Here is a 27,114-nt window from a genome sequence, read left to right as displayed (position 1 = left end):
CCCAAAGGGTGATTAATATGTGGAATTCACTGCCACAGGAGATGGTGGTGGCTACAAGCATAGCCAGCTTTAAGAGGGGTTTGGATAAAAATATGGAGCAGAGGTCCATCAGTGGCTATTAGCCAAAGTATGTATATGTAAATATATGTGTGTGTGTGTGTTTATTTGGCCGATTGCACAAAAGAGTGTGGAGCAACAAGCATCTGAAAAAAGGCACAAAGATCAATGTTTACAAAGCGGTTGTGATGACAACCCTCATCTATGGCTCCGAATCGTGGGTTTTATACCGTCATCACCTGCGACTCCTTGAGCGCTTTCATCAGCGCTGCCTTCGCACCATCCTCAACATCCACTGGAGTGACTTTGTGACCAACACTGAAGTCCTCAAGCGGGCAGAGGTTACCAGCATCGAGGCACTGCTGTTGAAGACGCAGCTGCGCTGGGCAGGGCATATTTCTAGGATGGAAAACCACCGCCTTCCCAACTCTCCACCGGCCATCGAAATAGAGGGGCACCAAAGAAGAGGTACAAGGACTCCTTGAAGAAATCCCTTAGCACCTGTCACATCAACCATCACCAGTGGTCTGACCTAGCCTCAGATCGCAAAGCATGGAGGCACACCATCCACCAGGCTGTCTCTTCCTTTGAGAACGCACGCATAGCTGGTCTTGAGGACAAAAGGAGATTGAGGAAGAATCGCACTGCTACAGCACCAACCCCAAATCAGACTTTTCCCTGCAGCCACTGTGGCCGGACCTGCCTGTCCCGCATTGGTCTTGTCAGCCACCAGCGAGCCTGCAGCAAACGTGGACTATTGCACCCTTCTTAAATCTTCGTTCGCGAAGCCAAGCCGAGAGAGAGAGAGAGAGAGGTGTGTTTATACATATACATATATGTATATGCACGGGATATATGTATACACATACACATATATTGACCACTGTGTGACACAGAGTGTTGGACTGGAAGGGCCATTGGCCTGATCCAACATGGCTTCTCTTATGTTCTTATATTCTTACATCCTTTGGGGGTCAGTTCTAACTCAAAATGCATAAGAGCGTTAACAGTGAGAATCTCAGAGTGTCCAATTATGATGGTGCCTCAGACTTAAAAAAATATATATATTACTCAGAATTTAAAAAACCCTCTCTCTCGGCTTGACTTCGCGAACGAAGATTTAAGAAAGTTGCAGTAGTCCACGTCTGCTGCAGGCTCGCTGGTGGCTGACAAGACCAATGCGGGACAGGCAAGTCCGACCACAGTTAAAAAACCACCTACATACTAAAAACTTACCATTGTTCAGTACCTCAAAACTTCAGTAGGACCCAGGCAAAGCTCCCTCTAAGCAGTGGAGTCTTTTGAGCCAAATATTGTACTCTGTGAGCTACTGGCCTTAAAGTTGTGAGTGAGTGATTTGGTTGCTGCATAAATTAGTTTGCCATCCTTTCTGAGCCAAGAGAAAATACATGAGCTGAAGGCTAAAGAAAACCCTGTGAGCTAGCTCACATGAACTCAGCTTAGAGGGAACACTGGACCCAGGTCTGAAACTGATTGGGCATTAACCTCAAGGCCGTGGGGTTGAAGTGTGGTGGGTCCCTGGAATCCAGACCCTCTGGCTACTGTCCAGAAACTTAAGCTTGCTCAAGTCCTGCTGAATGATGTAAATTGCATGTAAGCACTTAATTTCTCACTTAAAAGATTCACTGGATTACATTTAATTGATTTTATTTTATAATAGGATAATAACAAAGACTGAAATTCAGAGAGTCACTTTAGCACACGCATACAAGTTTGAAAACAAGGGCTGGTATTTTCATGGGTTGGATGTTGAACTTCCCTGCTTTCAAGTGAACAAATGACTTTTCATGGCAAAGGGGCCTTGAGTCTGCAAGAATAAAATGTTGTGTTTCCCATGTCAAGCTAACTCCAAACTGCTCTGGAATCTCAAACCCCCCCCCCAAAAAAAATTATTTTCTCCAAGTAGATAGATCCAGGTGGGCAACCATGTTGGTCTGAAGCAGTAGAACAAAGCAGGAGTCCAGTAGCACCTTTGAGACCCACAACGTTTTATTCAGAATGTAAACTTTCATATGCAGACAATGGAATGGGGTACAGTGAGCAGAGCTACTTATAGTTGGTGGGCCATGGTTAAGAATGCAAAGTGGTACAAAGTTAGAACCCAGTGGCAAAATAGTGAAATTAACACATTGAAAGAACATTTGGTCTGGATAGAATTTGTGTGGGAAACCAATAAAACATTAACATGTCAGAATGGGAGAATGAGGCAATGAGCCAGTTTGGTGTAGTGGTTAAGTGTACGGACTCTTATCTGGGAGAACCGGGTTTGATTCCCCACTCCTCCACTTGCCTTGGGGCAGCCATAGCTCTGGCAGAGGTTGTCCTTGAAAGGGCAGCTGCTGTGAGAGCCCTCTCCAGCCCCACCCACCTCACAGGGTGTCTGTTGTGGGGGAAGAAGGTAAAGGAGATTGTAAGCTGCTCTGAGACTCTTTGGAGTGGAGGGTGGGGTATAAATCCAATATCATCTTCTTCTAAATATCCGTTAATTGCTCTATTGCTAGCAAGTCTGGGTTAAACTGAGGACATGTCTTTCTCAGAGGTGTTCCTATCTACCTGATTTACTTTTTAACATGTAACATACATTATAAACAACATTCTAGTTTGCCATTAGAAAAAAAAAAGGTAAACATTTCCCCCTGTGCAAGCACCAGTCATTTTCGACTCTGGGGTGACATCGCATCACGACATTTTCACAGCAGACTTTTTATGGGGTGGTTTGCCATTGCTTACCCCAGTCATCTACATTCCACCCCCCCCCCACCAGCAAGCTGGGTACTCATGTACCTCGGAAAGATGAAAGGCTGAGTCAACCTTGAGCCAGCTACCTGAACCCAGCTTCTGCCTGTCAAGCATGCTATTTCTGTGTATTAGATCAATACTATTATTGGAATCCAATTTCTCTCTTTTTCTGTTCTAAAATTTCCTCTTTCCCAGAGTTGCATTTCAAAGCAGCTCCCCCTCCTTTTTTCTCGCCTTTCTTTTCCTTTTGCACCTCTGGGTAGAAAATGTAGGAATGCAAGTAACTTTGATGATAGAAAGAAAGGAGGCGCCTCCCCCAAATCATTCCCATTCATGCCGCTTATCAAGAGAGGCAGGAATGTATAAGAACCAGGGAAGTTGTAACCGCATGATAGCAGCTGGTAGTATTTTTGAATATCTGTAGCAATTCACATATGTATGTTATGACTTGAAGCTCTCTTTTCTATTGCCTTTGAAGTATCCCTTAAAACACTATGCTGTGTGAGACTCTGTATCACTCTCAAGGTATCCTACCTTGAGCCAACAACGGATTATCAATAAAACGAGTCTTTGTATCCAACAGCTGCTTGTTTATTCGAAATACCGATGCTTGACATTTTGAGAGTGATCCTTTTGGAATTCAACTGAACTGGCAACTTTTTGACTGAATGGTGGAGAGAGCTCCAGATAACAGTGAACTCCCGAACCCTCTGGAGAGAGAACGAAGCGAGAGCAGAGAGGACGAGATTGAGGTGTGGACCCCCCCCATGGCATATACTAGATGCTTGACGGGTTGCAGGGAGAGTGTCCCCTCTGCATGTGCAGCATCTTCTCATCACTCCCCAAAACTCAGAACCGCAAACTTCCACTACCATGATGGAAGAGGCACCAGCTCGGAGGGAGGCCATCCTGACGCGACACTCCTGTAGAGTAAGAGTAATGATTGAGGAGAGCAGCCAGGAAAGCACTCGCGAAAGCACTCGGCCAGTTGTCGGCGGGGAGAGAGAAGAACCTCAACCTGATGAGGGGGAGGAAGGTGAAAATCCAGAGCAACCAGGCCCTGATGGAGAGGGGGAAGAGGTCGAACCTGATGATTGAGAAATACTCCAGACGGTGAGAAATGAGATGGCTGACATGGCGAGGGTCTTGAGGGATGAGATTCAGGCCAATGCCACTTTCATGGCACAAGAAATTAGAAGGCAGCTCGATCGGGTACTGAGACCCGCCGACCCGAGGGGAGTACCAATACCCCCCATTGTGAAAAAGCCAGCTGCACCACCACTGCCGGCCCCAATTCAACCACCAATGGCGCCGCTGCAGGTCCCTAGAGACTATGTTTGGGGATGAGAGCTAGACGTGACGTTCGACGGGGACCCCGAAGAAGTGGAATACTTCTCGATCCAAGCCAATTACATAAACTTTTTGGGGGAATACCTTTCCTGATGAATTCAGTCGAGTAGATTACCTGGGGTCGATGCTGAAAGGGGCCACCAAACGATGGTACGTGAGTCTGTACGAGACCAGAAGCCCTGAATTAGATACAGTGGCCGCTTTCCTCCAAGCTTCACTCACGCAGTACGAAGACCCACTCCAGGAAACTCGAGCACTAACAACACTATGAGACATGCACCAAGGGTTGAAATCAGTGTGTGAGTATGCCGCCGAGTTTCGTGCAAACATGTCTAAAGTCCGGGGTTCGAATGAATTGATGAAGATAGAGCAGTTCCAGAGGGGCCTAAATGCTAGCATGCTGAATAGAGCTCTACAACAAGCCTGCCCCCACCACACTGGTGGGATGGGTGCAGTTAGCAGGCAAAGTTGAAACCAACATGAAAAGAGTGGCCCTGCAACGTCAACAGCAGCAAGGGGGGAAGGGGGGATGTGAGTCTCGGTCTGGGGCAAAACCTGAAGGGAAGAAAGTGAGTCCCCCTGGGGGGATCAACAAGCCGGCTATCCCATGAAGTTGTTTTCGGTTTGGGGATCTAAACTGCCTGGCTGCTAACTGCCCGGAACGACCTTGAGGGCCCCCTTACCCCGAAGCCCAGCACATCAAAAGACTACCACTCGTCCTAAAAAATCGGCAAAAGGGAGCACTGTGGCCGCCACTTCGCTAGATAAAGAAACCATCATCATCGATGAGCTGAGTGAGATGTCCTGGGAGGACAAGCCAGCAGGAAACAGGAACGACCTGCACTGAGAGCTGCTGAGCAGCAGTTCGTAGAATGAACAGCACCATTAAGGGTGAGAATAACTGGATCTTTATTTTTTGTCCCATTGACTTTACTGAACTTGAAGCTAAAGAGATTTGTACATGTACGGGGCAAGATTGATTCGGGATGCATCAGAGAAATAATTACACCCAAGTTAGTGAAAGCTTTGGGTCTCCCCAAGATCCCCTTACCACAACCCATACAATTTGAGCAGATGGATGGGACAGTACTGAAACGGGAACCATGTGTTGATCAAACTCAAGCAGTGCTGGTGGGCATAGAAAACCACTGGGATACCGAACTCTTTGTAATAGCCCCTTCCGCATCTTTTGACATGGTATTAGGAGTGGGTTGGTTGGCGAAGCATGAACCAGACATTAAATGGGGAGACCAGATTATAGACTTTAGCGATAGTAAATGCAAACGCCACCAATGGGACAAGACTTGGGGAGTGGAGCCATCCCCCAGAAATGAAAGACTATGTCTAACAGTAGAAGAAGTGCGCTCCATCCCCTAGGAGTATAAGGATTTAAAAAGGGTGTTTAGCGAAGAGGAAGCAAACAAACTCCCCCACCACCACCACCAGAATACCGACTGTGCTATAGAACTGATCCCGGGGCAAGAACTCCCTAAGGCTAAACTATATTCCATGGGATGGGCAGAGAAGGCCAAATTACGGAAGTTTTTAGATAAAAACTTAAAGAGGGGTTCCATCAGACTGGCAACCGCCTTAGTATTGTTTAGAAAGAAGAAGGATGGGGGGCTTAGACTTTGCACAGATTTTCGAGGGATCGATGGGATTTCTACCTCGAATGCCTACCCCATACCTCTGATTAAAGACCTATTAGGCACAGTATCTGAAGGGAAGATCTTTACCAAATTAGATTTGTGAGATGCTTACTTTAGAGTGCACATAAAAGAAGGAGATGAGTGGAAAACTGCCTTTAATACTCCCATGGGACAGTTTGAGTACTTAGTAATGCCATTTGAATTGCAAAGGGCTCCAGGAGTTTTTATGAATTTCATAAATGGAGTACTGAGGAAATACTTGTATAAAGGAGTCGTAGTGTACCCAGATGATATAATTATTTATTCCAAAGATTTACAATCTCATGTGAAATTTGTATGGGAAGTACTCAACACCCTGTACGAGTATAAACTATATGCCAAATTGTCTAAGTGTGAGTTCCACAAAACCGAACTCGATTACTTAGGGTACAGGGTGTCTGGGAAGGGGTTAGCGATGGACCCCGCCAAGATACAAGCAGTACTAGATTGGGAACCCCCGAGGACACGTAAACAGCTCCAGTCATTCCTCGGTTTCGCAAATTTTTACCGTAATTTCATTCAGGGATTTGCGCACACCATGTTACCATTGACGGATCTCCTTAAAACAAAAGGGAAGGACCCAGAGGCAAAGAGACCAGGGGCAAAACTAGAATGGACAGCTAAATGTCAGGAGGCGTTTAATAAACTCAAAAGACTATTAACCAGTGAACCCATTCTTAGTCACCCCGATGAGCTACGGCCCTTTGTGGTCCAATGTGACGCCACCGATTTCGCCGTAGGAGCCATTTTAATGCAATCAGATGATGAAGGGAGGCTAAGGCCCTGTGCATACATTTCTAAAAATTTTTCCCAGGAGCAGCAGAATTTGTCCGTGTGGGATAAAGAGGCATTTGCAGTGACGTTTGCATTAAAAACCTGGAGGTCTTGGCTAGAGGGAGCTCAAGCCCCGTTTGAAATTTGGACAGATCATAAAAACTTAGAGGCACTCACGGGATGCCGGAAACTGACTGAAAAACAAATTCGGTGGGCGGGATTTTTTGCCAAATTTGATTTCACCTTAAAACATATTCCAGAATCCAAAAACTTTTTAACAGATGCTTTGTCTTGACTCCCTCAACACAATAGTCAAAGGGAAGAAGTCATTGACTCTGTTATATCGCCCAATCATCTAGTGGGGGCAGTCACTACTAGATCTAAAGCAAAAAAAGGAAATATGGAAGAGAAGTGGGGAGGAGAAAGACTGATCACTGTGGTGGAAAAAGAGGGAGATAATAAACCAGATGGGGTTATCAAGGGAGAAAGAGGATTCTGGTACCGAGAAGGGAAACTCTATGTACCGGAAAGCCTACGGAAAGAAGTGCTACAATTTTGTCACAGTAATAAACTTTCAGGGCACTTTGGTTATGTGAAAACTTTACATTTGGTAAACCGACAGTTTTGGTGGCCCCATATGAAAAAAGATATCTTGAGTTATGTGGCCACCTGCCCAGTGTGCATAATGGCTAAGAAAAGGGGAGGAAAACCCCCAGGATTATTACAACCCTTAGAAACCGCAGGGAGACCGTGGACAGTAGTCTTGATGGACTTTATTGTAGAACTCCCAATGTCTCAAGGGAAAACTGTGATATTGGTGGTAGTGGATATGTTCTTGAAACAAGCCCATTTCACCCCGTGTCTGCAACTACCCAATGCAAAAAAGCTCGCCTACCTGTTTTTCCAACACATAGTTAAGTTACACTCCTTCCCTGATAAGATAATTAGAGACAGAGAACTACTGTTCGTTGCCAACTTCTGGCAGGAGTTTTGTAAGTTAACAGGCATGGAGCAAGGCCTGAGCTCAGCATACCACCCTCAGACCGACGGACAAACGGAGAGAGTGAATGCTCTTCTAAACAGTACTTACGGTGTTATGTAAATTACCAACAATCCAATTGGGTAGATTTGTTGCCATTTGTGGAGTATGGATATAACAACAGTGTCCACAAAGACAAAGAGTAGTGAATGGTTATGAAGGAAAACCTTTCCCCCTGTTACCAGGGGGAGATGCCCCAGAATTACCCTCATCCTTTGAACATTGGTGGGGAAACTTAGGAAAAGTGTGGAAAGTAATACAGGAGAACTTGGAAACGGCTAAGGACATTTACAAAAGACATTATGATAAAAATCATGTTCCAGTATGGGACTTCAAAGTAGGGGAGACCGTTTTCCTATCAACTAAGAATTTACCAATGTCACAGCCTTCGAAGAAACTAGCTTACAAATTCCTGGGCCCGTTCAAAATAAAGAGAGTCATCAATAAAGTTACTGTGGAACTAGAACTACCAAAAATGTTTAGTAAAATCCATCTTGTCTTTCATTGCAGCCTATTACGCCAGGATCCTGGAGCTACATCTTGGCACCCTCGACCACAAGCTTCACAACCTATCCAGATTGGGATTCAGAGTCACCATGAAGTTCAGGAAATCCTAGATGCCAATTTAAAAAGAGGGGTGCTGTACTTTTTAATTAGATGGAAACATTTCCCACCAAGTCACAATGAGTGGGTGGAGGCTTCAAACATGAGAGCAGCAAATTTGATAAAGAAATTTTACAAGTTACATTCAAAGAAACCCTGGAAAAAGTCTTAGGGGGGGCCAGTATGTCAAGCATGCTATTTCTGTGTATTAGATCAATACCATTATTGGAATCCAGTTCCTCTCTCTCTCTGTTCTAAAATCTTCTCTTTCCCAGAGTTGCATTTCAAAGCAACTCCCCCTCCCTTTTTCTCGCCTTTCTTTTCCTTTTGCACCTCTGGGTAGAAAATGTAGGAATGCAAGTAACTTTGATGATAGAAAGAAAGGAGGCGCCTCCCCCAAATCATTCCCATTCATGCCGCTTATCAATAGAGGCAGGAATATATGAGAACCGGGGAAGTTGTAACCGCATGATAGCAGCTGGTAGTATTTTTGAATATCTGTAGCAATTCACATATGCATGTTATGACTTGAAGCTATCTTTTCTATTGCCTTTGAAGTATTCCTTAAAACATTATGCTGTATGAGACTCTGTATCACTCTCAAAGTATCTTACCTTGAGCCAACAATGGATTATCAATAAAATGAGTCTTTGTATCCAACAACTACTTCTTTATTCGAAATACCGATGCTTGACACTGCCGGGATTGAACTCACGTCATGAGCAGAGAGCTTGGACTGCAGTACTGCAGCTTTACCACTCTGTACCATGGGGCTCTTATTAAAAAAAATACATTAAAATATAGTGGAAGATGGGTTTAGTATATGTAATAAGCCAGTATCCCTTATTTGAGTATGTCAATACAAAAAACTTTCCACCAGGCATTCAGTGACTTTCACGCTACCATAAACCTGACAATGAACGAGTCTATGCAAGAAATACATTTTCTGGACACCTCTATAAAAATACACAATGGACGCATAGACATTACCTTATATCAGAAGTTAGGTAGACAGGAACACCTCTGAGAAAGACATGTCTTCACTTTTACCCAGACTTGCTAGCAATAAACAGACAACATTCATTGCCTCATACTCCCATTCTGACATGTTAATGTTTTATTGGTTTCCCACACAAATGCTATCCAGGCCAAATGTTCTTTCAGTGTGTTAATTTCACTATTTTGCCATTGGATTCTAACTTCGTACCACTATGCATTCTTAACCACTGCCCATCACCTATAAGTAGCTCTACTCACTGTACCCCATGCCATTGTCAGATGAAGTATGCATGCATACGAAAGCTTACATTCTGAATAAAACTTTGTTGGTCTTAAAGGTGTTACTGCACTTCTACTTTATTCTTTTCTCCTTTAAGAAATAGACTTCAAAAGCTTGTTGTCCCTTCTGTTTTTTCACCTAAGGTAAGGCAGAACAAGAGAGGCTTCCAACACCCTTCTTGCAACTGAGGTACCAAATGCTATAAGATTCTCAGCCTTTTCTTTGGGGAGCAACATACAAAAATAAACCATGGTCAGATTACTAGCAAAACTTTTTAACTATTTCCAAAATATATAATTCACAATATTTTTCAGAGTCAATAGCAGATTCATGCAAAAGATTAGTCCAGCAATATAGAATGAATTCATGTAAATAGACTCAATCAGTTCAATAAAGTGCTTGTGCAGAGTTTCTTCTTAGTTATTGTTAAATCTGAACTCTTGTATAGGACACTCAGACTGCCTCCGACATCACTTGTTAGCTGGTCAGGACATTTCAGTCAACCTTCAGCATATAGGGATTGAAAAGTTGTCCATAAATCTCCTAAGTGCCAAACCACTCCAGTATATTCATATTCATAGCAAGCATAAATCTTCTATGGGGAAAAACTCTGTAATTATTATTGTTGTTGTTGAAGGGCATGCATCTATCTAAGCAGGGGGATGTAATGGTTACAGCATTCAGACTAGAATCTGGGAAACTCAGGTTTGAATCCCCACTTGGCCATGAAAGTTCACTGGGTGAGTTTGGGCCTGTTGAGAGAATAAAATGGAGGAAGTAAAAACAATATTGTAAGCTGCTTTGGATCTCCATTGGGGAGAAAAGTGGGGTCCAAGTGAATAAACAAGACCAAAAGATAAAATATTAAATATAAAACTGGATATGATGGTGTCCCTCACAGCTTGAGCCTTGAGCTGAGATGTCATGAATACACACAACACATGAACACACGTGAAGCTGCTTTATACTGAATCAGACTATTGGTCTGCCATGGTCCATATTGTCCGCTCAGACTATCTGTACTCTCCAGGGTTTCAGGCAGAGGTCTTTCATATACCTGCTGCCTTCTTTTTTTTCACTGGAGATGTCAGAGATTGAACCTGGAACATTCTGCATGAGAGCCAGTTTGGTGTAGTGGTTAAGTGTGCGGACTCGTATCTGGGGGAACTGGGTTTGATTCCCCACTCCTCCAGTTGCACCTGCTGGAATGGCCTTGGGTCAGCCATCGATCGCTCTAGCAAGAGTTGTCCTTGAAAGGGCAGCTGCTGTAAGAGCTCTCTCAGACCCACCTACCTCATAGGGTGTCTGTTGTGGGGAAGGAGGTGAGGTAAAGGGTATTGTGACCACTCTGAGATTTAGAGTATAAGGCAGGACATAAATCCAATATCATCTTCTTCTTCTAGCAGATGTTCTACCACTGAGACATGGCCCCTCCCCATTAATAATGACAGCTATAAATTCCCCACTTTTTCTCAACCTCATGCATCCACAACCTGGAGAGAAATGGAATCATGTGATCACAGAGTTGGAAGGGGCCATACAGGCCATCTAGTCCAACCCCCTGTCCTGACTTCTATGGCTGTTGTAAGGAATGTGTGCAAAGCCCACTGAACATATCAATTGTACTCTATAATTAGTTTTAGGTTAGTCCATGCTTAGCTGGTTTGGTTTATAAGCCAATTTAATTAGAACAATGAGTGTTTATAATACATTGCAGGCACAGTGTGTGTGTGTGTGTGTGTGTGTGTGAATTTGCACATTGCTAGTCTGTAGCAGTTTAGGGTTGATTTAATGTTTGGTAGTTGATTTGTTTCCTGCAGATCTTACTGCATATTAAAGCCATGACCTGCTGTATAAAACGACATGTGGGTGAAACCAAGCTGCGGAGGGTTTTTCCAAAGATATCCTTCATGGTGTGACCTTTTAAGTTTATTCAGTGATTAGGAAATAAAACTAGGGCCACAAAATATAAATTGAATGTCTAACACGCAACTTGTTAATAGCAAATTATTTTCCAGTGGTCAGAAGGATTTACAAGGCTGAATGTGGCTTATAACTTCAAATGCTTTTTTTTTTAAAGGTAGAAGCTCTTAAATATTTTCTGAACCATACTTTGAGAAGGTCTTTTTTGTTATTTAGATAGGTAATGTGATGGTTCCCTAATGTGATGTAATTCCTAAAACAATTCCTTTAATTTTCCTAGGGGAGGAAACGGTGATTGCTGTACCCCATGGGAGTCGCAGTGCAAGAATTACCATGAAGGGACCAGTACACCTGGGTATGAACACCTTTATGCATTATTCGCGGAGTGTTAGGACAGAAACATTCCCTCTGAGGAATTCCATGCTTTGGGTGTTTTAAGCATAGCCAAAATGTCTTTGATCAGTGCCTGATTACTAATGTGAGAGGTCAGATGCTGCAAGAGGTGCATGGCTGCTGCTGAAAACTGACAGCCCTGCGTCTTCTCTAATATCTTTTCTGGTAACATCTAGTCATAGAAAATATATGCCATGACATAGAATCATAAAGCTGGAAGGGACCTCCAGGGTCATCTAGTCCAACCCCCATAGTTGTTCTGCAAATTTATCTACTCATGCTCTTCTTCATAGGTTTATGCTTGGGGTGGAGCAGGATGGTGGTGTCATGCATCATGTATTTATTAGCTGCTGCCTGTCAAGTCCCCAGTCTTTCAGCTATCAACACACTCTGTGGTCATTTAAGAGTTTTATTGAAATACTGAGACTTCAGGGCAAGATGCTTCTTGCAAAAACCTTCTGGTTAATCATTGCATTTCAAAGCAATAGGCACCAAGCAAGTGATCCCTCCGCCCCAGTCACATTCCCATGTCCAGTGAGCAGGTGCAGACATAATCACCGAGAACCAGACATCTGTCCTTGGCTCCCTCATAGACTAGGTAGAATGATACTTGTGCTTGATACTGAAAGAGATAGTGATGGCAGGCAGAAGCAGTGTAAGCTTAAGCAAGGCCCCAGGTAACTACAGAGCATTTCTGCAATACAATAAACAATGACAAGAGACCCTCTTGGCACGGCCCTGAAGAGAGCGGCAGAGATGCAGGACTTTGTGTCAAGTGCTGCCTAGACCTCATTAACAGACACTTCTCAGGATTTTGCAGAGTAAGTTTATTGCATGATAATAGGCAGGTGCAGAGCAAGATTCCTCTTGCTGAAACTGAGGCTCAAGGCCTCAGTTTCCCCCAGATATAGACTTGGGTCCATCCATTATACATTCAAAATGCTAAGTGCCAAAATCTACCAATTGCAGTCCCCTACCATTCCCCCTACAAACATTCCTATTAGCATTAGCAAGGAGGAAATGAAAGAACATTCTCTGAGAGTCAGATAACACAGGATGAGCTTGGTACCATCATGCTCTCTTTCCCAGAGCAGAAGTGATTACTTTGTAAGGTACAGACGTAACAGGCCAAAGTACGCAGGAATGCAATTATGATAAGCCAAGCTGGACCCAGTGAGGCTGAATCAAGTCACATAATAACCCTGAGATTTATTTCATGGCAAGAGGCACTCTTGACACTTACGTTTTCAGTGGCTGCCATGTGTCTTCCATAATGTTTAATTTAAGCCTTAATTATGATTTATGTCTTCCTCATTTAAGAAGGATGTAATAGTCAACCTAAGCATGTGTGTTACTCAAACCAAAGATGTATCTCATCCAGCATTGTGTTCTTTCATTGGCTAGCAGCAAGACACTTCTGGAAATGATGAGCCAGGTGTGCGAGTGGTAGTTTTCCCCCAGTTGTTCAGCTTCAGCATCTGAACTGAGTATGAAGCTGTGAGTCTCACCATGGAGAGCGATCCTGAGCAGGTCTACTCAGAATCCTACTCGAGTCTTTTCATTAGGACTGACTCCAGAATGTGCTTAGACTGCACTGTAAGTTGTGAATTGATCAGGTAGCCTTTTGCAAGTCTCTCAGCTTTGCCCCAATTCCATCTTGCCTCCGACTTCCCCTGACTAACCAGAGGGCTCCTCCCATACCCACCAGTGTACCCACCAGTTTTTGAACCCCCCCCCCCACAAATTGTAAACTGACCGTCCTAGTAACAGCCATGTCCTCTCCCCAGCAAGCCTTCCTTCCTGGAGAGCTGTGCTTCCTCCCTTGAGAAGGGCCACCTGTAAGCCAATTAGCCTGGGTTCCTTTCTGTTTCTTCTGAGCTGCTTCTGTTACTTGGCTGTTAGAGCATGTCTTTTGTGCACAAACACCATGAGCCAATTTGGTGTAGTGGTTAAGTGTGTGGACTCTTATCTGGGAGAACCGGGTTTGATTCCCCACTCCTTCACTTGCACCTGCTAGCATGGCCTTGGGTCAGCCATAGTCCTAGCAGAGGTTGTCCTTAAAAGGGCAGCTACTGTGAGAGCCCTCTCCAGCCCCACCCACTTCACAGGGTGTCTGTTGTGGGGGAGGAAGGTAAAGGAGATTGTGAGCCGCTCTGAGACTCTTCGGAGTGGAGGGCGGGATATAAATCCAATATCTTCTTCTTCTTCATGAGAGCCACCTCTTTCGACAGTTCAAATCCATGAGCTTTCACACTCCTTTTGCTTTTTAAAGATTCAAGTTTTCTTGAGCAATTGGATAAGGCAATTCATTGTTGTCATTTTCCCTTCATTTGGCATTTGAAGTGGTCTAGAGAGAGCATTTTTTAAAAGAGGTGGAAGAAAAGGGGTGTTAGAATACATTATAGGCTTTCCAGAAGCTGTTTTGTTAAGGGCTTTAGAATCCAAAATAAGCCAGAGTCCTCTGAAAATAATCCCCTGCTGTAGAAACAACAAAACCAGAAGCTAATATTTTTACAAGTGGCTAATGCTAGATAACCAAGTTCATGAACTTACGGAGTCTAGCTGGAAGGCACTGTGAGATGCTGAATTTTTGACTTTTTAAAAAAAAATTACAGAGTCTTGCGTTAGCATGCATTTTTAATATTTAGCCATACACACGGGTGCTGTTTTTGTCCTTTACAAGTATTTAGAGGCAACACATGTTTTTACAGTTTAAGGGGGATGAATTATGATAAGCCAAGCTGGACCCAGTGCGGCTACATCAAGTCACATAACAACCTGTAAGCCAAGGTGTGTTTTAAGGGAGACTGTTTCTGGGAGTTATCTGTGCAATGAGAGGAGTGGTAGAAAAGTTTAAGAATTTCAGTGCAGGTTGGTTTTCTGGCTGGAGCAACATTCCCCAAGCCCCCCGACAACACGCTGATGCTTTTATTTAAGGCATTTATATGCCTCTACTTCAGAGACCTGCTCGAAAGCAGAACTCTGGACTAGCGGTGTGCAAAAAAAAATGGAATTACACGGATTCGGAAACACACGGGGCCAAAAAGATACGGAATACCATATATTTCCTATTACTGTACTCGGAATAGCTGCATATACGGTAGATGCGCGGCTATTTCCGAATATATGGCCCCATTATACCCTATGACCATTGAAATCAATGGCAAAATAGGGTATATTGGAAGCCACCTGGAGGGGAGGGGATTTGAGGGAGAGCCCCCAAATTTGCAGGGGACCTTTAAGGGACTCTCCCCTACAAACCCTCCAAGTTCCAAAAAGATTGGGCCAGGGGGTCCCATTCCAAGGGCACCCAATGAGGGTGCCCCTATCCCACCATTATACCCTATGGGCCATTGAAATCAATGTCAATGTAGGGCATAATTAGAGGCTACTGGGGGGCAGGGGGTATGAGGGAGAGCCCCCAAAACTGCAGGGAACTCTTCCCTATAAAACCCCCAAGTTCCAAAAAGATTGGGCTAGGGGGTCCCTGTCTTTGGGCTCCCCAAAAGGCCCATTGCCACCAATGATGGTGAAAGCCCAATTAGCCACTTCCTCCACTATAATTGCTGTGGGGAAAGTGGCTCTGGCCAGAGGGGGGTTTGAGGGAGAGGCCCCAAAACTGCAGGGCAGCTTCAGGGGACTCCCCATCATGAAACCCCCCTGGCCCAAAAAGACTGCACCCATTAGTGGGCACCCCAAAAGAAACACTGCTCCCAATGGTGAGAAAAAAAAGCCAATTAGAGCCACTTCTTCACTGTAATTGTCATGGGAAAAATGGCTCTGGGGAGCAAGAGGTTTTGAGGAGAGCCCCCAAAACTGCTGTGCAGCTTCAGGGCACTGTCCCACACAAAACCCACAAGGCCAAAAAAACATGGGACTAGGGGGTCCAATTCCTGGGACACCCAAAGCCAAACCTAACTTCACACCAGATAATCGCTATAGGACCCAAATGCATTACATCCCTCTATCTACTCTATGAACCCTGCAGGCCTGGAACCAATATAAACCCAGTTGCCAATGTCACTGCCACACAAAACACAATCTGCTCAAGGTCTGCTCTGCAGACCTGGCTGCAGCAAACCCAGATGCCAGCTCTCCAGCCCTTCCCCAAACAACACGGGGAGAGCTGGCCAAGCACAACAAGCCTGCTGGTTCTGGGCCTCTCACCCAGGTGCCAGCTTCCCCCCCCCCCCAAACCAGAACCAGGAAAAGGGACAACAGAAGAAGGCCAAGAAACTCAACTGTTAAAAAAGTGACCTTTTAAACAATGAAAATTAGGCCAAACAGTGCCCCCTCCAGAACCAGAAGAGAAAAGGAACAACAGCAGCACAACACAGCAGCAACAAGTCAAACACAGAATCCTTTTAAAACAGTAAAAAAATTAACTTTTAACAATACAGGAACTTTACCAACCCCTCCCCCCAAAAAATACCCCCTTCACTCTAACTCCAAGAAATCCAGGCCACCCAAATCAAGAAAAGTAAAAGGACACTACACTTTTAAAAGTCCTCTCACTAAAGTAAAATACTGGCAAATTGGCAAACCCACCCCACCGCAGGCCCCCACCCCTAGCAGAACCCACTAACCCCAAATAAGCTACCCAGTACTCACCCACCCAAATCTGGATAAGTAAAGGGACTCTGAGTCTTAAAAAGTCCTTTTACTAACTAAAATAAAAACAAGAACCCCAAAACTGTCTTACCTTAGACGTCTTCTCTTCTCAAGGCAGGTCAGGAAAGGCTGAAAGAGAGCAGCAGCAGCAGCTGAGGCCAAGGGCCAGCACAGCACAATCTCTCTCTCACACCAACACAAAACACAACAGCAATGGAATGGAGTCCAGCCAGGCAGACTCTGACCCTACACAGAGCAGTTTCAAAAAATAGCACTGCACTGTGATTGGCCAGAGAACACTGTTTACTTGGATACCCAAGTAAAAAAAAGAACAACAATGTAGCTGATGGCTGAGGGATTAGCCCAGCCATCAGCTACACAAAAGCCCTTCAGAGCATGCATATGGATTGGATTGGCTTCTGGGGCTCCTGTCCCCCTCCCCCCCCCTGATCCCAGGGAGGCTATGGGGGAGGCTGGAAAAGGCTTCCAAAGGCGGGAAAGGAAGCAAGCAGCTCCCCTAAGGCTGCAGAAGCTCCTTTCCCGCCTTTTCCATTGACTTCCGTATACTTCCGAATATCTATACGGAATTATACGGGGAGCCATATACAGCTCCCGTTTAATGGCCTGAAAATGGAATCGGAAGTATACGTACCGTATACTTCCGAATCAGGGGTGATTCGGTGGTCTATGCGGTTTGGCTGAACCGAATGCACACCCCTACTCTGGACCTCCTTCCCCAGAGAGAGTCATCTGTTCCCCTCTGTTACTTTTTTCTTCCAGCAGGTGAAGGCTTTTTTGTTTCATCTGGTATTCTGGGAGTATTCTTCCTGCCTTGTGTTTTAATTGTTGTTTTACTGTTTTTGTATGTGCTATTGTTTTTAATTGTTTTAATTATGTATTTTTCCTTAATTTTAAACTTTTTATTATGTTTTTAATGTGTTGGCTGGCTTGGTGGCCCTGATGCAGGCAGAAAGGTGGGGTTTTAATTCTGTAAATAAATAAGTACTATTCATGTAGTGTCAATTTAGTACCAGTTTTTAAAACAGACTTCCATTAGCTGTTGTTTCTGATTAGGGTTGGGCATGAATAGGATCACGAACATAAGCTTGTGACAAATTTTGGCCAGCTGAAACTGAGAGACTTGCAAAAGGCCACCTGATCAATTCACAGCTTAGAGTGCAGTCTAAGCACATTGTAGAAGTCAATCGCACTGAATAGACCCGAGTAGGAATCTGAGTCGACCTGCTGGCCAAAACTGAAGTTCACAAACTGAAGAGCCTCCATGAACTTCCATGAATTTTATGGCAGCATAATGGCATTTCATAGAGAGCAGGGGGATAAATGGCTCTGAGCAGGGAGTGGAAAGTAGGGGTCATGAACCACCATGAACCCGTTCAGTTTGCAAACCAACCTCCCAGTTTGTATTGGTTCATGGTTCAGTTATGAACTGAAATGATTGCAAAAATGCAGTTTGTGCCCATCCCTAGTTCTGATGCTTACTGCATGTGCTGGTTTTTAAGATGCCCTTTCCTGAAACTGTCTCATCCAACCCTCATTTTCTGTTTTATCTGGTAGGTTTTTCATGATCCAAATGTTCCTTTGTTTGAATGGAAGACATGTTTCTTGGCACCTGCCTAGTTTTTTGTTTTTAGAAATGGGTGGGGCCAAAGGAGACTCCTGCCTGGCTGGCAGGCACTTGGGTGCTCTCTCTCTCTTTCCCCCGCTCTCTCCCACTCTGTGTTTGTGTGTGGTGGACTCCACTTCCCATAGTGGCCATTTTATGGCTGTGTGCACCACCCTGTGTCAGAATTTTATAGATGCCCACAGGCTCAAAAACATTGGGGACCCCTGCCCTAACTGTCCATTCTTCTTGTTTTTAATTGCTCTTTGTGTGTGTGTTTATACACACACTTTTTAAAATTTTTGTTATTTTACTTGTTTCCTGCTTTGAGGGTCCTACTAACTGGATGGAAAGGTGGCATTTAATTTTTTTAAATAAATAAACAAATACTGCTGCTCCAACCACAGAAACCAAATTGTGAGTGCTAAAAGGCCAGTATGTTTCTCATGTAGCTAGTCAAACATAACTTGCAGTTGAAGTTGGATGAGGTAACCTTCAGATACAATTGCACTAACTATAACAAGGCACCCCACCTTGGCACATATCTGTGTCTGATGGTCTCCCCCAACCCTTCCATTTACATCCATACACTTACTTTTCAGCCTTTGGAACTCACCTGAATTAAATAGTCTTTCTAGGCTATCAGTTGCTGAACACACCTGCACTGGCTCTTGCAGATCCTTCCAGAGGGCTGCTAGTTAGAGTGTTTCTTAACTCTTTGAAACTATGGCTCTAAAATATTATACACAGGGCACTGTGTTTTCATTCCATAGGGAATCTGTGATTGATAGGTAGTGTCTCAAAGCAGGTGAGAATAATACTGGAGCGAAGCTTTACAAGTAGTCTGCAGAATAAATCTGTAACTCTTTGTGAGATGGTATCTCTTGGGAAAACACAGAAGTGAAGTTTAGGGCTCCTTGCTAGAATTTAGGCTGCCTGTTCAGGGCTGCTAGCAGAGAATTGTTTCAGACAGTAGGCCTAATTTCTTCACCAGCATTCACTGATGATGTTCCATCAATGGATTGTGACTTTCATGAACACATCTGTATTTCTTGGTCCATAGAATCACAGGCCTGGTTCAGGTGTCATCTCTATGGATGTAGGTACACAGGGGAAGTTAAACCTGCCTGAATGCAACTGCATATATAGCCCTTCATTGTTCTTTTAGGATGCTCCTTAGTTATACTGATAATTAAAAATTTGATGCCATCACTATGTAAGTTCTTGCCAATACACAAAAGTGGCCTCCATTGTGTTTTTAAAGCATTTTCTGATTTTTGTTCCTTTCCCCAAATCTCTGCTTGGACTGCTGGTGATGTGGCATCCTCCTTGGCCATCAGGGACATCATACTTAGAGGGAAAGAAGTTATAGGCATAAGCACCGCTGTTAGTCCCTAGCTGCGCTCTGCCTCTTAGCTCATAGCTGAAGAATCCTCAGTCTTTCCTGCTAACCCATGCATTAACACTTCTCTGTGTTAGTTCCAGCCTCCTGTAAGATATCTGGGTCTTGTCTAAGTGAGAGCTGGCTTCCCATCATCCTGTAGGCAGAGCCACAGCTTCTATGTTTGCCTCTTCACTGCTTTGGCTATCCCATCTCCTGAACAATGGGTATGAAGCTGCCAGGTGCTGACTAGCCATCATTCTTGGGGATCGGGGCAGTTAAAAACCCAGTAAAATGTTTTAACTACTTTATTTAATCAGGATCTTTAAAGAATTGGGAAACAGTTCATTCATCATGGATCTTCTGTGCAGTCCCACATGGGGGCTGCACATGAGCAGGCCTGCTAAGAGCCTATAGGTGTTGCTGTGTGCTGGACCCAAAGGTTTTTCCTGCCCTAGGATATGTGCTCCTGTTGGGCAGCAGCACCCCCTCTACCCCCAATTCCTCTTTTGCCACCAAAGGAGAAGGACTTAGATTCTTCAGCATGTTGAGAGAGAGTGAGATATTTGTCTGGATCATCCAGACAGCATTGGTCCCTGAGTAAACTACAATGGCTCAGAAGGCCTTATTAAAAAAATGCTCCCTATGTGAAGCAAAAATGAACCAGACTGACAAACATGACCTTTGTCTGTTCTGTCTGGAGGAAGGGCATAATGTGTCCACTTGCAAGCACTTCATCACAAAAGACTGAGGAGACAGAGCATCTCAACTCAAGGCATCTGTGTGGGGGAAGACCCTCAGATCTGAGCTGACTTCTAAGTTGGCTCCTAAGAAGGTGACCATTTCAGTGTTGGCAGAATCAATGTGACCCACTCCTCTGTCTGGATCTATATCTCAACAGGTCTGCTCTCAGTCTTGTTTGCCTGGAGTTCATGGTGTCCATTCAGTCATAGAATCATAGAGTTGGAAGGGAACTCCAGGGTCATCTAGTCCAACCTCCTGCACAATGCAGGAAACTCACAAACACCTCCCCCTAAATTCACAGGATCTTCATTGCTGTCAGATGGCCATCTAGCCTCTGTTTAAAAACCTCCAAGGAAGGAGAGCCCACCACCTCCTGAGGAAGCCTGTTCCACTGAGGAATCGCTCTGCCAGGAAGTTCTTCCTAATGTTGAGCCAGAAACATTTTTGATTTAATTTCAACCCACTGGTTCTGGTCCCACCTTCTGGAGCTGCAGAAAACAATTCCACACCATCCTCTATATCACAGCCTTTCAGGTACTTGAAGATGGTGATCATATCACCTCTCAGCCGCCTCCTCTCCAGGCTAAACATTCCCAGCTCCGTCAACCTTTCCTCATAGGACTTGGTCTCCAGAGCCCTCAGTTTTACACTTATTAAAAGTTAATTGTTGGTTCATTGTCATTGATATGAAAGATGTCTGTTTTCATGTTTCTTTTCATCCTAATTACCAAAAGTTCTTAAGGTCTTCATGTGGGGACAGAGTGTTCCAATACACTGTACTTACCTTTGGTCTAATTCAGCACCCAGACTTTTCTGTAAGTGTGCAGCCCCAGTCATCACTTATTTGTGCCTACTGGGCTGTCACATTTTTGTCCACCCCAAGAGCCATTGCTACTCCAATGATCTTTATCAGTAGTCCTAACACAGTTGATGTTCAAACCGTTTGAACCCCTTGTGACTTGTTCATTGCCAGAGCTTTCCATTAAAACATGTTTTCTAGTGGCCATCATCTCAGGCATGAGGGTGAGTGATCTGGCAGCTCTCCAGATTGACCCACTTTTTTTTCAGAGGGAAATTTCAAAAAAAGTGCAAATGGGCAAGGCAGTGCTTCATTCATTGTTTAAGTGAGAAGAGTGTGCCTTGCCACCTGGTGCATAGCTTGGAAGAATCCCCATGTGGGACTGCACAGAAGATGTGCTGTAACTGCTGTTCACTGACTGTCTTCTGTGCAGGCACACATCCCCTCCCTCCTGCCCTGCTGCCTGCTCTGCTTCAGTGGCTCTAGAGGTACTACACTTAATCTTAGCCTAAAGGCCAAGAAGCTAGAGATACTTTGGGTTAGAGCTTTCCAAGAAGCTAGAGGTACTGTGGTGCTATTACTCAGGAGCACTTGTCCTGGGGCTGGAGTAAACTTAGGCTCCAGCACACAGCACCCCCTGGAGGCTCATGGCAAGCTTGCTCATGCACAGTCCCCATGTGTGCCTGCACAGAAAATACTTTATGAACAGTTACACGTAAGTACAACCCTGTTTTTTCTAGAAACCTTTCCAAGCTGGTTTGTGTCTGGGGGTAACAGTGTTCAGCTTTGAAGCAATCTGGTCTTGGAGAAATGTTGAAACTGTCTAAGTTTCATAATGGTGATGTCAGAGGTGTTTAGTCATCTGAGTAGTGCTGAACTTCTCTAAGGCTGATGTTCAGGAAGGAAGTACAAAAACAGCTAAGAGCATTTTAAGGAAGCTTCTTAAAGAGCTTAGAAAAACCACTTGGAGTGCTGCTATCTAAAGCTTTAAATGCTCCCAACAAAGATGGTTCTCCTGCGTGGTGGGTGGTTGAGAGCATACGTTAGGAAGTCCCCAGTTCATATCTTTCCTCAGCTAGGATACTTTGTGCAAGCTGCTGCTCACTCAGTCTCTGCGCCCTCCTTTCTCCATTTGTAACAAGGAGGCAGGAATTTGTTTGTTTACTTCCTTTATATTCTGGCCTTTCTTCTGTTGATCCAATATGGCTTACGTTGTTCTCTTCCTTTTCATTTTATCCTCACAAGAACCCTGTGAAGGAGGTAGGCTAGGCTGAGAATGTGTGGCTCTCTGAATATCGGGTACCTCTCAAGGTTGTTGTAAGAGAGAGGATGCAAAATTGTTGGAAAGCTAGTGTGGTTGAGTGTTGGACTAGAACCTGGGAGACCTGCATTCAGATTCTCATTTGCCATGACACTCAAGCTTTTAGGGTTGTTGTGAGAATAAAACAGGGAGGAAAGGAACATGTATTGTGTTCTTAACTTCCTGGGAGCAAGGGTGAGGTAAAAATGTATTCGATTGCTAGGATGTGAGGTGCTAAAAACACAGGGAAAGTGCTATATAAATGCTGAGTATTATTTTTATAAAAGATCAGATTCCTTTATCTCCTATGGATCAGGAGAGCTTTAAAGCTTACTTAAATTAGTTCTTCTATTTTTAAGGAAATGTGACAAATTACTTCCTCTCTTTTAAACTGAATGGGGTTGGGTACACTTCTGTCTAGACACTGTGGGCCAAGCATGTCCCTCTTCCAACGTCTCTTCTTGCTTTCTTTGGAATTAGACCAAGGATAAATTTGGACCAGCATCCTTTTATCTAGAGTGGGAGGGAGAAACGCTTTCTTCTCTTTCATTATCTCTCTTGCTTTTAAGAGCTCAGGGAACATTTCTGCTCAGGAGAGATTTCATGGTGGCTGCAGGCCACTAGTGGAATTGTAGGAGACTAACAATTTTAGGAATCAAAAAGTCTCTCCCTGGTTATAAGAAATAATTTTTGAGCTGGGGGGGGGGGGTTTGAAGAATTTGCCCCACTGGTCTGTTGTGACAGTTTCTTTCATTTAATTATTTACTGTGCTTCAAAAGTTGACTTGTACCACATTACTTAAACATGCAGAAATGAATAGCATTTATGTATTCTCCTAATTCTTTCAAAATTACATCTTCTGTGATAATCTGCAATCAAAAATGAGCAAAAGTCACAGCATGGGATATGGAATTCAGCTTCAGCAAAACAAACAGGAACAAATATCTATTTGTTGAGCACAGTTCAGAAATTTTGACCCATTCTCAGTGAGAGCAGGGATGCAACAATGTCCAAATCTCTTTGCCCCAGTGGAGACAAATGCATCTTGAACCCTTAAAGCAGCTCAGACACAAGGGATTTGGGGATGTCTTATTTCCAAGGTCCCTGCCTTGTGTACAAAAGATGTTTTGAGGGGGGGGGCGGGTTTACTGCATTTTCCACAATTAAATGTCACATTTCCCATAATAATACTTAAGGCATCAAGGATGGGAGTCTCCCAGAAGGCTCTCAGAGAGACTTCTTTGGGCTGCTTTTTGGATAGTAAGTTTGAAGGCAGGAAGGGTTAAAATTAAGGACAGGAAGATACTGGCTGGATATTAGGATAAACTTTTTTTACAGTAACAGTTGTTCAGTGGTGGAATCAGCTCCCTAGGGAGGGAGGGAGCTCCTCCTCACTGGCAGTCTTTAAACAGCGGCTAGACAAACACTTGTCAGGGATGCTCTAGGCCAGGGGTGATCAAACTTGCTTAACGTAAGAACCACATAGAATAACACCTGGAGACCTGGCCCTGGACTGAACAACTCCAGACTTCAGAACCCACTGTCAAGTCTGCAGATTCAATAACGAGTCGATGTAGATACAAAGAAGCTAGTTTATTGATACTGGATACTTGTGGCCTGAGCCAGGGTTTGAAGAAACTAAAACCATACAGTAAATACATTGCATATAAGGATCACTTCAAAAGCATTCCTACGGACAGGGGAATTGTGCAGGGGACATTCACACATCGATGTTACTAGTACATTCTCATGTTGATTAGGCGTAGTGGCCTTGATGTTTGGCAAAGGAAGAGGCAGGTGGGGGTCCCCAAGACACAGCTGAGCTCATCCTTGCCTAGATTTGGGGGAGAGACTCTACCTTCTCCAATGCCTCATTTCTTCTGTGTCAGGATGTTTGAACTTATCCATTTTCTTCTTATCTCCTGGCCACGAACCAGTGGTTCAATCTGTTTTTGTTTCTATCATATGAAAATAAAATTTTGGTTTTGATTGAAGAAACACGATGTGGTTATTTAAGTCTCTTTTTAAAGGACTAGATTAAGCAACGTTCATGACCGATTCTTTGTTCAGCTGACAGCAGCTGTTACTGCTGAAAAATACAGCAATACAAGTCTGCTTGCTTGCTTGCCTTTTTTATGGCTTTGTCTTCATCACTTCTTACAACCTGTGTTTAGTGCATGCCAATTTTTTTTTTGTCCTGTAAGTATCTGCCTTAACCTGGTGAACTGCATTATTTTTCCATTTCAGTGATTGAATCAAAGACTTTACAGGGAGATAGCAGAGAACACAGTTTTGATGCCCCTGGAACGTTCATTGTTGAAAACACAACTGTAGAATTTCAGAAGAGTTCGGAAAGAGAAACTGTAAAAATTCAAGGTCCCCTTGGAGCTGATTTCATTATCAAGGTAAAATGTGCATTTGTATGCAGTCTGAGTTCTGTCTGCCAACACACTTGAAATAGCTGGAAAGAAATGCTCATCTAAGTTAGGACATAGCTAGATCACTATCACACTTCTAGGTTCAAAGATGAGCCAATACCTTTGGCAAGCAGGTCACAGTGAGAAACTTTGCAGGAAGGCCAAACATGTGATTTGGTGGTGAAAAAGAGGCGACACTCTCAGAGGAAGATTGTTCAGACCTGGGGAAGGCAGCTGACCTGGGAACTTTGTATTGCACTGGATTGGCCCTCTTGTATCACCTGATGTCGCAAGTTAGGAATACTCTAAGCTATGATATGAAGGTCCCAACCGGATCAGTCAGGAGTTCTTTTCTCCGATCAGCAAAAAACAAGCATCTCCTAATTCAATATCTTCAGTGCCTGACGGAAGGTCATCTAACATATCAATGGCATGCAATACTGAATCAGATTTACAGGAGCTTTTCCCATGATCTGTAAGTTTTAGAGCAGGGGTGTCAGACTTATTTGTTTGACAAATTTGACACAAATAGGACTTTGTGGGGCCAAGCCATGCATGTCATAAAATGTAATGCCAGTTAGCAGACATATAAACTTTATAAAGGACACAGATACACACAGTTAAATATATTATTTACTTTAAAATATGAACATGCTTAAAACTTGTGATATTTTGTTTAAAATGGAAAGGTGGAGAAATAGTGGGATATGGCAATGCAATTTTTAAAATAAAACATCAAGAAAAAACACAAGGATCACAGCAGAAATATAAAATTCTCTAAGTCTAGGAAAACATGAAATGGCTAGGCACTGCAGGCTTCTCCCCCACCACCGGGTCTACTCAGATTGGCAATGGCTCTCCAGTGTAATATCCCCCTTTGAATGTGGGTTTCCAGGTCAGAACACTCACTAGACACCAGTTGTCAGGTCCATTCAGCAAAGAGCTTCAATTGGCCATAAACACTGCAAAAATGAAACTGCCTTTCCTCCACTCCATTGAAATACATTGCAGCCCAGACAAAATTGCAAGGAAAAAGTGGAATGGATTTTCCATTTAGGTCTCTCAGTGCAGAGACCTTAATGGAAAATCTGTTCTGTGTTTTCCTTGCAGCTTTGCAAGCCCAGAAGCCAGCAAAGACAAGGCAGGCAGAAGAAGCTGGGAACATAGTTGGCAGCCTCTGAGTTTCAAAGGGTGAGAGAGGAGGGGGGAGAAATTGCCATGGGCCTGATTGAAGCCCTTGGCAGGCCAGGTGTGGCCCATGTTCTGGGAGTTTGGCAGTGCTGTTTTAGAGGCTTCATGTGGTAGAGTTGGGAAGATACAGGGCTTGAATTACAGAATCTCCATGCTCAGGCTTGGAGACCATAGACAGAAATAGAGCACACTGCCCCATCAGATTCTTCTTTGGTGAGCTTCAGATGCAACCTCAAACCTTTATTGGTACAAGAGTGCACATGAGGGATTATTGGACTTGCTTGCTCCCTGCTTCCCTTGAGTGCAGATCAATAATGAAACACTTCTACTTTTGTGGCAAGCCAAAGCAAATTATATTTGTTGCATCTGAGCCACAAACTGTGATTTTTGCTATCTTATTTCCAAATCAGGACTTCAAACTAGTGTTAAATCAGAAGAAGAAGATATTGGATTTATATCCCGCCCCCCACTCCAAAGAGTCTCAGAGTGGCTCATGATCTCCTTTATCTTCCTCCCCCACAACAGACACCCTGTGAGGTGGGTGGGGCTGAGAGGGCTCTCACAGCAGCTGCCCTTTCAAGGACAACCTCTGCTAAAGCTATGGCTGACTCAAGGCCATGCTAGCAGGTGCAAGTGGAGGAGTGGGGAATCAAACCCAGTTCTCCCAGATAAGAACACTTAACCACTACACCAAACTGGCTCTCCTCAGAAGATTTAGGTTAGTTTCTGAAATGACAAACCATGATTTGTCCTTGTATGTGAAGCATGGCATTGTCTAAACCAGGGGTTGTTTTGTAGAAAAATAGGTGGTGGAACTCAGCCAGGGATTGTTATGCAGCTGTACATACAATTCAGTGGACAAGGAGCTGGAACTCTCAGAAAGGTTCAGGAGCTATGCTCCTGTGAGCTCCCACTGAATCCAAGGCCTGGTCTAAACTTAAATTGTCTCGCCAAAGGCTACATTTTGATGTGCCAGGTCCATTCCTTATGGCACTACCAGGGTAACCACATTATCTCATGTATCCAGACCATCTCCATCATTGTCAATTATTTCACAACTCCCAATAATGACACCTCTATGTTTAAAACAAAAAAAGATTTATTAAAAGGAAGAAGGTGCTAGTCATGGACAGCTCTTGGTGAAACTGCTCCTCCAAGGCCAGTTTCCACAGTTATACCTTGGC

At 44.0% G+C, this 27,114-nt stretch overlaps 1 protein-coding gene across 1 annotated transcript in view; it reads left to right on the top strand.

The window, feature by feature from the left end:
* ADAMTSL3 (ADAMTS like 3) overlaps window positions 1-27,114 on the top strand; it is a 378,645-nt gene that overhangs the window by 294,322 nt on the left and 57,209 nt on the right. Inside the window, exons 7-8 of the mRNA XM_060259735.1 lie at window positions 11,754-11,828; window positions 24,570-24,727. Coding sequence (XP_060115718.1) covers window positions 11,754-11,828; window positions 24,570-24,727 — 233 coding nt within the window. The remainder of the gene's footprint in view (window positions 1-11,753; window positions 11,829-24,569; window positions 24,728-27,114) is intronic.

Source organism: Heteronotia binoei, chromosome 19 (genome assembly GCF_032191835.1).
Source record: "Heteronotia binoei isolate CCM8104 ecotype False Entrance Well chromosome 19, APGP_CSIRO_Hbin_v1, whole genome shotgun sequence".
NCBI classification, from domain to species: Eukaryota; Metazoa; Chordata; class Lepidosauria; order Squamata; family Gekkonidae; genus Heteronotia; species Heteronotia binoei.
This window is presented reverse-complemented; position numbering and strand designations above follow the sequence as displayed.